Source organism: Coregonus clupeaformis, chromosome 6 (genome assembly GCF_020615455.1).
Source record: "Coregonus clupeaformis isolate EN_2021a chromosome 6, ASM2061545v1, whole genome shotgun sequence".
NCBI lineage: Eukaryota > Metazoa > Chordata > Actinopteri > Salmoniformes > Salmonidae > Coregonus > Coregonus clupeaformis.
Window position 1 is genome coordinate 12,934,877 of NC_059197.1, and position 11,863 is coordinate 12,946,739.

At 44.5% G+C, this 11,863-nt stretch overlaps 1 protein-coding gene across 1 annotated transcript; it reads left to right on the forward strand.

Annotated features, from left to right (window-relative positions):
• The first annotated feature begins 3 nt into the window (after positions 1-3).
• On the forward strand, positions 4-9,789 carry ift20 (intraflagellar transport 20 homolog (Chlamydomonas)). The gene is made up of 5 exons (XM_041877890.1): positions 4-97; positions 5,398-5,547; positions 5,825-5,910; positions 6,338-6,441; positions 9,071-9,789. Exons 2-5 carry the CDS (start codon positions 5,421-5,423, stop codon positions 9,150-9,152), a joined length of 399 nt encoding a protein of 132 aa, XP_041733824.1. The 5' UTR covers positions 4-97; positions 5,398-5,420; the 3' UTR covers positions 9,153-9,789.
• The last annotated feature ends 2,074 nt before the right edge of the window (positions 9,790-11,863 follow it).

An 11,863-nucleotide genomic window follows, 5' to 3' on the forward strand; every position in this document is an offset into this window, starting at 1 on the left:
CGGAAGTTACACTAGTTGGTCAAACACAACGGTTCCCTGGCAGCCGAAGTGCTCTGTGGATTATGCCACATAATCACCACATTTAAATACATTTAAGGTAAGTGATGACTGACTCGAAGAGTACTCAATAATAATTTGACTTTTGCACAGATTGTAGCTAGCAACTCACGCTCGGCTAATAGCTAGTCAGCTAGCTGAAACAGTTGGCTAGCTATTTTGCCCACAACAGGACAGTCCGATGAGGGCATCAGGACAAGCTGTGAGATAGCTAATTAACGTTAGCTATCAAGATAGCTAGACCGTACTGAAGAACCAGCTCTTCTGTTTGAACGTTATAACTACCGGCGTTAGCTAGCGAGCTACAGAACATTGCCAAAGTAGCAGCTGGCTAGCACTGATTAACGGGTATTGCATATGTGCCAACTAATTCATAACTAATTAATGTCAGATAGGTAGCTATTGATTAGGCAAAGGTCACAGAATCAAACTGTATGTATTTTTTGGTGTAAATATTTTCCTAACTGGCTATGCTCTCTTCTTTTCACACCTCCTAACGTACTCCTCAAGCTTACTAATGCAGAAACGGTCATCAAAATTGTTAAACGGTTAAAAAAAACATTTGGGAATAACTGCAACAGTTGGACAATGGATGACGATACTCCAAACTTTTTGATAAATAAATAATAATAAAACATTTTACTGGCATGAACAAATAATGAATGTTCAGGGATTTTGGTGGGAATTCAGGTATTTAATTTATTGTAAAATGTCACTTTCTTTCTTATAATGCACTCATTTTCTTATTTTATCAGATTTGGATTTATTTCATTTTGTTAAAATAAAAGGCAGTTACAGTGCATTTGGAAGGTATGAAAATGTATGCACTCACTAACTGTAAGTCACTCTGGATAAGAGCGTCTGCTAAATGACTAAAAATGTAATGTAAAATGTATTCAGACCCCTTAACTTTTTCTACATTTTGTTATGTTACAACCTTATTCTAAAATGGATAAAATTACTTTTTCCCTCATCAATCTACACACAATACCCCATGATGACAAAGCGAAAACAGGTTTTTAGAAATGTTTGCAAATGTAAAACAATTAAAATAATAAACTTAAGTATTCAGACCCTTTGCTATGAGACTTGAAATTGAGCTCAGGTGCATCCTGTTTCCATTGATAATCCTTGAGATGCTTCTACAACTTCATTGAGTCCACCTGTGGTAAATTAAATTGATTGGACATGATTTGGAAATGCACACACCAGTCTATATAAGGTCCCACAGTTGACAGTGCATGTCAGAGGGTGATGTACAGTGGGGAAAAAGTATTTAGTCAGCCACCAATTGTGCAAGTTCTCCCACTTAAAAAGATGAGAGAGGCCTGTAATTTTCATCATTAGGTACACGTCAACTATGACAGACAGGATTTTTTTATGAATTTATTTGCAAATTATGGTGGAAAATACTTTTTTGTCAATAACAAAAGTTTCTCAATACTTTGTTATATACCCTTTGTTGGCAATGACACAGGTCAAACGTTTTCTGTAAGTCTTCACAAGGTTTTCACACACTGTTGCTGGTATTTTGGCCCATTCCTCCATGCAGATCTCCTCTAGAGCAGTGATGTTTTGGGGCTGTCGCTGGGCAACACGGACTTTCAACTCCCTCCAAAGATTTTCTATGGGGTTGAGATCTGGAGACTGGCTAGGCCACTCCAGGACCTTGAAATGCTTCTTACGAAGCCACTCCTTCGTTGCCCGGGCGGTGTGTTTGGGATCATTGTCATGCTGAAAGACCCAGCCACGTTTAATCTTCAATGCCCTTGCTGATGGAAGGAGGTTTTCACTCAAAATCTCACGATACATGGCCCCATTCATTCTTTCCTTTACACGGATCAGTCGTCCTGGTCCCTTTGCAGAAAAACAGCCCCAAAGCATGATGTTTCCACCCCCATGCTTCACAGTAGGTATGGTGTTCTTTGGATGCAACTCAGCATTCTTTGTCCTCCAAACACGACGAGTTGAGTTTTTACCAAAAAGTTATATTTTGGTTTCATCTGACCATATGACATTCTCCCAATCCTCTTCTGGATCATCCAAATGCACTCTAGCAAACTTCAGACGGGCCTGAACATGTACTGGCTTAAGCAGGGGGACACGTCTTGCACTGCAGGATTTGAGTCCCTGGCGGCGTAGTGTGTTACTGATGGTAGGCTTTGTTACTTTGGTCCCAGCTCTCTGCAGGTCATTCACTAGGTCCCCCCGTGTGGTTCTGGGATTTTTGCTCACCGTTCTTGTGATCATTTTGACCCCACGGGGTGAGATCTTGCGTGGAGCCCCAGATCAAGGGAGATTATCAGTGGTCTTGTATGTCTTCCATTTCCTAATAATTGCTCCCACAGTTGATTTCTTCAAACCAAGCTGCTTACCTATTGCAGATTCAGGTGTATTTGCATATATGAATAAGTTAACATAAAGTGGTGGAACAGGGCTGCAACAATCTAACACTTATTCTGTCTACCCTACGTGCACTCACCTGCGCTGTCCAGACTGCCTCATTCATTACTGTTGGTTTGGTTGATTAGGATTCCCTTTAGCTACTGCAGTTATAGACAAGAACAACGGAAGATATTACATTAAAATAAGCGTTGGAAAGACCCCTAGAGACAACAAATACAATTTATACACTATTCATATTCTTATATATATTACAGTTAAATTAGATCTTTAGAAAGAGGAGAGGCGCTGTGAAACAAGATGTTTATTGAAGTTGCTTTTTATTTCAGCGCATCTAATTTGTAAACATTTCAACTGTATTAAATTATTACTTTTTTTCAATTCCTCAAAATAATAAACACCCATTAATATCTTTCTTCTTTCTCAAATAAAATGTTATTGGTCGCATACACAGCGGATGTTATTGGTCGCATACACAGCGGATGTTATTGGTCGCATACACAGCGGATGTTATTGGTCGCATACACAGCAGATGTTATTGGTCGCATACACAGCAGATGTTATTGGTCGCATACACAGCAGATGTTATTGGTCGCATTCACAGCGGATGTTATTGGTCGCATACACAGCGGATGTTATTGGTCGCATACACAGCAGATGTTATTGGTCGCATACACAGCAGATGTTATTGCGGGTGTAGCTAAACGCTTGTGATGTACACTACCGTTCAAAAGTTTGGGGTCACTTAGAAATGTCCTTGTTTTCCAAAGAAAAGCAAATTTTTTGTCCATTTAAATAACATCAAATTGATCAGAAATACAGTGTAGACATTGTTAATGTTGTAAATGGCTATTATAGTTGTAAATGGCTGATTTTTAATGGAATGTCTACATAGGCGTACAGAGGCCCATTATCAGCAACCATCAGTCCTGTGTTCCAATGGCACGCTGTGTTTGCTAATCCAAGTTTATCATTTAAAAAGGCTAATTGATCATTAGAAAACCCTTTTGCAATTGTTAGCACGGCTGAAAACTGTTGTGCTGATTTAAAGAATTTTGCACCTCTCAAACACAGGAAATGGATGGCTGAAAAAGACAGATCCTCAGGTGGGCGGGGGCATGTGCGTTGCTATACTAATGTGACACCCCTGACCAAAATAATACAAATCCCCAGGTTGTTTCACCTATTCCGCCCGTTTAGATCAGTGCAGATGAGGAAAGGAATCCACTTTAACACTATTAAGATGCTGGATAAATAAAGGTTAAATAAAAAAAGCTTCCATATTATCCAGGATGTTAAATGCAGTGTTTTTCAGCCCCCATCTACAGTGGGGAAAAAAAGTATTTAGTCAGCCACCAATTGTGCAAGTTCTCCCACTTAAAAAGATGAGAGAGGCCTGTAATTTTCATCATAGGTACACGTCAACTATGACAGACAAATTGAGGGAAAAAAATCCAGAAAATCACATTGTAGGATTTTTTATGAATTTATTTGCAAATTATGGTGGAAAATAAGTATTTGGTCACCTACAAACAAGCAAGATTTCTGGCTCTCACAGACCTGTAACTTCTTCTTTAAGAGGCTCCTCTGTCCTCCACTCGTTACCTGTATTAATGGCACCTGTTTGAACTTGTTATCAGTATAAAATACACCTGTCCACAACCTCAAACAGTCACACTCCAAACTCCACTATGGCCAAGACCAAAGAGCTGTCAAAGGACACCAGAAACAAAATTGTAGACCTGCACCAGGCTGGGAAGACTGAATCTGCAATAGGTAAGCAGCTTGGTTTGAAGAAATCAACTGTGGGAGCAATTATTAGGAAATGGAAGACATACAAGACCACTGATAATCTCCCTCGATCTGGGGCTCCACGCAAGATCTCACCCTGTGGGGTCAAAATGATCACAAGAACGGTGAGCAAAAATCCCAGAACCACACGGGGGGACCTGGTGAATGACCTGCAGAGAGCTGGGACCAAAGTAACAAAGCCTACCATCAGTAACACACTATGCCGCCAGGGACTCAAATCCTGCAGTGCAAGACGTGTCCCCCTGCTTAAACCAGTACATGTCCAGTCCCGTCTGAAGTTTGCTAGAGTGCATTTGGATGATCCAGAAGAGGATTGGGAGAATGTCATATGGTCAAATGAAACCAAAATAGAACTTTTTGGTAAAAACTCAACTCGTCGTGTTTGGAGGACAAAGAATGCTGAGTTTCATCCAAAGAACACCATACCTACTGTGAAGCATGGGGGTGGAAACATCATGCTTTGGGGCTGTTTTTCTGCAAAGGGACCAGGACGACTGATCCGTGTAAAGGAAAGAATGAATGGGGCCATGTATCGTGAGATTTTGAGTGAAAACCTCCTTCCATCAGCAAGGGCATTGAAGATGAAACGTGGCTGGGTCTTTCAGCATGACAATGATCCCAAACACACCGCCTGGGCAACGAAGGAGTGGCTTCGTAAGAAGCATTTCAAGGTCCTGGAGTGGCCTAGCCAGTCTCCAGATCTCAACCCCATAGAAAATCTTTGGAGGGAGTTGAAAGTCCGTGTTGCCCAGCGACAGCCCCAAAACATCACTGCTCTAGAGGAGATCTGCATGGAGGAATGGGCCAAAATACCAGCAACAGTGTGTGAAAACCTTGTGAAGACTTACAGAAAATGTTTGATCTGTGTCATTGCCAACAAAGGGTATATAACAAAGTATTGAGAAACTTTTGTTATTGACCAAATACTTATTTTCCACCATAATTTGCAAATAAATTCATTAAAAATCCTACAATGTGATTTTCTGGATTTTTTTTCTCATTTTGTCTGTCATAGTTGACGTGTACCTATGATGAAAATTACAGGCCTCTCTCATCTTTTTAAGTGGGAGAACTTGCACAATTGGTGGCTGACTAAATACTTTTTTTCCCCACTGTATAACCCAGCTCTTGGGACAGGCCTTGTGGCCATGGCGAAAGACCCGTTGGCCGAAGCTGGTCTTCATTTTGATGAACTCAACAAGCTGCGGGTGCTGGAACCAGAGGTGGGCCAGAAGACCACGGAGCTCAAGGAGGAGTGTAAAGACTTTGTTGACAGTAAGAACATTCCATTATCTTCTGTTCTGTGTCCCAAATGGCACCATATTCCCTATATAGTGGGCTCTGGGGAAATGTAGTGCACTAAATAGGGAATAGTGTGTAATTTGGTATGGACGACTGGGGTTCGGTTCTGTAACTTGCATAGAATATTGTTTTGTAAAGATGGTCCACTCACATCTCTTCTCGATGTTAAAACTTGTGTTCTTCAAACGCTGTTGACACCTAATTACCGCGTAGGGTTTTACTAACTTTCGTGCATTCATTCAATACACAGAAATCGGCCAGTTTCAGAAGATAGTGGGTGGTCTCATCGAGCTGGTGGATGAATTGGCAAATGCGGCAGAGACAGAAAAGATGAAGGTAAGGGTCTCTGCATTGGCTCTTTTTAAGAGTTGTTGTGAGTTGTCTTAGTCCACCTTTACAGGGTCCCGCGCTTGTTGTTCACTCCTTCAGTCAGATCAACGTGACCGCTGGCTCTAAAATCTGCTTATTTTTTTTTTTACAAGCGATCTCAGGTTGAAAACAAAAACGGCGGTCTTTGACTGGTAGCTAGCTAGGCCACTGAGTACACTTGCTGCACTTTTCTGTGGGAACGACCGAGGCCTTGTTATCTGTGGGAACGACCGAGGCCTTGTTATCTGTGGGAACGACCGAGGCCTTGTTATCTGTGGGAACGACCGAGGCCTTGTTATCTGTGGGAACGACCGAGGCCTTGTTATCTGTGGGAACGACCGAGGCCTTGTTATCTGGGTGAACAACATGCTGCTGCACTGCCTCCTTCTCCCAGGCTATTGGAGCCAGGAACCTGTTGAAGTCTGTGGCCAAGCAGAGGGAGGCCCAGCAACAGCAGCTCCATGCCCTGATAGCAGAGAAGAAGATGCAGCTGGAGAGGTAAGATTCATTTCACCTCAAAAAGCTCTCGGCAGGTAGCTTAGTGGTTAAGAGCGTTGTGCCAGTAACCCGAAAGGTCGCTGGTTCTAATCCCCGAGCCGACTAGGTGAAAAATCTGCCGATGTGCCCTTGAGCAAGGCATTTAACCCTAATTGCTCCTGTAAGTCGCTCTGGAAAAGAGCGTCTGCTAAATGACAAATGTATTTATTTATTTAAGATGATTTCGACACCCGCCATATCAGATTGTTCTGAAATCGTTTTTTTTTCTTTGGAAACAGATATTAATATTCCTGAAACATTATTTTGTTGAAATATAATTTGATGTCTGAGAAATTAAGCTAATTGATTGCACCCAAATTGGCCATTTTAATTTATAGGATTCGTATCACAGGAGGTTGGTGGCACCTTAATTGGGGAGGACGGGCTCGTGGGATTGGGGAGGACGGGCTCGTGGGAATGGGGAGGACGGGCTCGTGGGAATGGGGAGGACGGGCTCGTGGGAATGGGGAGGACGGGCTCGTGGGAATGGGGAGGACGGGCTCGTGGGAATGGGGAGGATGGGCTCGTGGGATTGGGGAGGACGGGCTCGTGGGAATGGGGAGGACGGGCTCGTGGGATTGGGGAGGACGGGCTCGTGGGAATGGGGAGGACGGGCTCGTGGGAATGAGGAGGACGGGCTCGTGGTAATGGGGAGGACGGGCTCGTGGGAATGGGGAGGACGGGCTCGTGGGAATGGGGAGGACGGGCTCGTGGGAATGGGGAGGGACGGGCTCGTGGGAATGGGGAGGACGGGCTCGTGGGAATGGGGAGGACGGGCTCGTGGGAATGGGGAGGACGGGCTCGTGGGAATGGGGAGGACGGGCTCGTGGGAATGGGGAGGACGGGCTCGTGGGATTGGGGAGGACGGGCTCGTGGGAATGGGGAGGACGGGCTCGTGGGAATTGGGAGGACGGGCTCGTGGGAATGGGGAGGACGGGCTGGTGGGAATGGGGAGGACGGGCTGGTGGGAATGGGGAGGACGGGCTCGTGGGAATGGGGGAGGACGGGCTCGTGGGAATGGGGAGGACGGGCTCGTGGGATTGGGGAGGACGGGCTCGTGGGATTGGGGAGGACGGGCTCGTGGGAATGGGGAGGACGGGCTGGTGGGAATGGGGAGGACGGGCTGGTGGGAATGGGGAGGACGGGCTCGTGGGAATGGGGAGGACGGGCTCGTGGGAATGGGGAGGACGGGCTCGTGGGAATGGGGAGGACGGGCTCGTGGGAATGGCTGGTTTCCATGTGTTTGATGCCTTTCCATTGGCTCGTGGGAATGGGGAGGACGGGCTCGTGGGAATGGGGAGGACGGGCTCGTGGGAATGGGGAGGACGGGCTCGTGGGAATGGGGAGGACGGGCTCGTGGGAATGGGGAGGACGGGCTCGTGGGAATGGGGAGGACGGGCTCGTGGGATTGGGGAGGACGGGCTCGTGGGAATGGGGGAGGACGGGCTCGTGGGAATGGGGAGGACGGGCTCGTGGGAATGGGGAGGACGGGCTCGTGGGAATGGGGAGGACGGGCTCGTGGGAATGGGGAGGACGGGCTCGTGGGAATGGGGAGGACGGGCTCGTGGGAATGGCTGGTTTCCATGTGTTTTGATGCCTTTCCATTGGCTCCGTTCCAGCCACTATTATGAGCCGTCCTCCCCTCAGCAGCCTCCACTGATTCATATCTTCAATAAATATAGTACATAACATCCGATTTGGAACATAATTCTTTCTAACCATGAGGAATCCAATAGAATGATCAAAAGCCACCCACGGACCCTCCCCACACCAATCCCACCCCAACAACCAGTATACAGTATCAGTTCTTAATGTTTGACAAGTAGTATGGAGCTGCTGCATGGAGTATTGTTTTGTTTCTTCATCCTATGTAGTGTATTCACAAAGTTGGATTCCTCGTGTCTTACTCAATATCAGGAAGAAGTTTGGTCTAAATCAGATGTTGGGTACTATTTTTTGTTTAATATTACGTGAATCCTATAAATGAAAAGGGCCAATTTGGGTGCAATCAATTAGCTTAATTTCTCAGATCAAATAAAATGTCAACAAAATAATGTTTCAGGAATGCTAATCTTATCTGTTTCTAACTACAGAAATGATTTCAGAACAATCTGAGATTGTGGGTGTCATGGCTTTGCTGAAATGACATGGAACGTAGCCTGGTCCCAGATCTGTGTGTGCTTTTGCCCACTCCATTGTCAAGCCAAACATGTTTGGAATGACAATTCCATATGGAGTTGGCAAGAGAGCAGAAACGGACCGGCACCCAGGCTAAGAAGACTGAGCAGATTTGGAGTTTTTCTTATTCAATCTTGTTCTGAGGATAGCTGTGCCTCAAGGCAGAAACGAACGTGATTGGTTTAATTTATTAGGCAAGAAATGTAAGACTGAGGTCAAGTCTCCTTGGGTAAATCTATTGTTAGTGTCTCATTCTCAGGGGTTGACCTTAGACAGTCAGTGTCTCATTCTCAGGGGTTGACCTTAGACAGTCAATGTCTCATTCTCAGGGGTTGACCCTAGTCAGTCAGTTATTTAGTCAGTCAGTCAGTGGATTTTAATGAAGTTTGTGTTTATCTGTGATCTATTCCAGGTATCGCATCGAGTACGAAGCTCTCTCCAAAGTGGAGGCTGAGCAGAATGAGTTCATTGACCAGTTCATTCTGCAGAAATAAGGGGCGCGTCGAAGGCCCGAAGTGTTTCCAGGGTGCCTTGATTGTTTTCTATGGGTGATATCCACTACACTATGGGTTAACGGGAATCGCTGATCTGAACACAATAACCCCTCTGACACCCCACAAGCAATCCAAAACTGCTCCAACTAAAACAGACACGTTTTGCTTAGACAGCAAGACACAGACTACATGCAAAGTTAGAAGTAACTTCTCAGCCTTCTTTTACAGCGTAACATGTTCCTCTCTAGCAGGTATCTGAAGTGACAACCCTCCTCCTCCCCCCAGTTATCCATTTTTAGCATTTAAGTGTTGAATATAATTAGAAGCTGATGCTCTATGGGCGTCACGCCTTTCACACCACTACAGTACGTCAGACAAGCAAATGGGGAAGAAAGCTATTTATATACAAAGGAAAGTATTTATACTATTTATTCCAAATGAATTACTATGTATAGATGGTTGTATTACCTTTTCTACAAGTGGAAAACAATGTACAGTATTTGCATGTTACTGTAAATAATTTCATGATTTTGATGGGAACAAAACACATTTATTTTTGCTGTGTGTTGTCTGTAACCCCCCCATCTTAACTCAGTCTGTTTACATCTAAGGTACGAATAAAGTTGTGTTCATGTTTTATCTTCTCATTCCACCATTGTCTGTGGGACCAGACACACCAAAACATTTTCTCTCAGGTGGCTTATTGGAATTTCAGGCCAGTTTGTAACCAAACAAGTACATTCGAAAAGTATATTAATAATTTTATGTTTACAGTATATATCAAGAAATGGTCGAATATACTCGTACTCTGCATTCATCTTATCTATGTTAAAGGTTTAGTAAACCAACTTAGTGGACCAACTTTGCACATATTTTGATTCTATTGGTGTCAACATTCTTGACTATTTCTCATCTGTGTGCAGATGATCAAACATCTAAATTCTTATGAAGAATGTTTAACATAACCATTATATTTTCTTGACTTAAAATGTACCAATTGACAATTCATCACTTGAGAATAAATTTAAAAAATCACTCTGAAAATGTGTACTGTAGGATTGACTAGAGGTATGATTGCCTGGTTGGATAGACATCCGGGGTCACAGTTGGAGATTGACTATACGGGTGGACTAGTAGCCTGTTTGTGCCATCGTGCCAACTCCATGTCACCCGTAATGGACAGCAGTGGAGTTGGACAACAGCACAGACAGACTGGCACTCAGACTACTAATAGAGGAGTGTCTCATTTGATCCTCTTGGCCTCAGCTGAGCCCTTTCCTCCCTGAGTGTTGGTGTTGTAAGCTGAGCCCTTTCCTCCCTGAGTGTTGGTGTTGTAAGCTGAGCCCTTTCCTCCCTGAGTGTTGGTGTTGTAAGCTGAGCCCTTTCCTCCCTGAGTGTTGGTGTTGTAAGCTGAGCCCTTTCCTCCCTGAGTGTTGGTGTTGTAAGCTGAGCCCTTTCCTCCCTGAGTGTTGGTGTTGTAAGCTGAGCCCTTTCCTCCCTGAGTGTTGGTGTTGTAAGCTGAGCCCTTTCCTCCCTGAGTGTTGGTGTTGTAAGCTGAGCTGAACGGCATGGTAAACAGCAGCATCAGAGGTACGGAGCGTAGATGACTGCAAGGGTCTGGGGGCCAGGGTGGTGGCTCCGTGGGGAACGGGTAGTAGAGGATGTGGGTTAGGATGGGGGGAAAAGGGTGGTGGCTACGTGGGTGGAATAGACAATGGCCGGGGTCCGGATCCTCCTGGAAGAGAACCGCATTAGGTTGATTTCCTCTCATGTCATGTCAGCCTTGTCATCATGTCTGATCTGTGGCATAACGTCTGCGTTTCAAATGGCACCCTATTCCCTATATAGTACACTACTTTTGATCTGGGCCCATAGCGGCTCTGGTCAAAAGTAGTGCACTATATAGGGAATAAGGTGCCCTTTGGGATACATACACTGGTAACGGGGTGAGTTACACATGACTAAATGACCATCTACTAGGTGTCAAATCAAAGGTCTTCTTGCAACATCGGCCTAATTTTATAATTCCCAATACCACAGATGTTTACATGAGTTTGCTAGCCATATGGGGCCCTATTCCCTATATAGTGCACTCGTTTTGACTGCCCCCTAGTAGTGCACTATAGGGAAAAGGGTGCTGTTTGGGATGTATCCCATGTTATCTGACCTTTTTGAGGAAGGCATATGCAGCTATGGGGAAGAACAGTGTTTGGACCAGGTCCTCGCAGAAGATGGAGGAGGGGGGGGTCCAGCATCATGGGGTCGCTGAACTCAGCCCCATACCATCTCAAAAGATCTTTCAGCTTAAAAAAATAAAAATAAATAAACAAAATATATTTGTAAACACTAAATATCGTATCACTATAAAAGTAAATGTGGTGTTAAAAGTGATTTCCAGCATCCCCCAAAATAAAACGGTGCTATGACGCAGCTACTGTAACGCCTCGACCACACCGATAGTCTTGTGCAAAATAGTAGCAGCATCATCTATACAAATGAATTACTTAAAAATCATACAATGTGATTGTCTGGATTTTTGTTTTAGATTCCGTCTCTCACAGTTGAAGTGTACCTATGATAACAATGACAGACCTCTACATGCTTTGTAAGTAGGAAAACGTGCAAAATCGGCAGTGTATCAAATACTTGTTCTCCCCACTGTTGGTGTGCAACAAAAGTTCAACATTCACCTTCCGCTACCATTTCTGTCA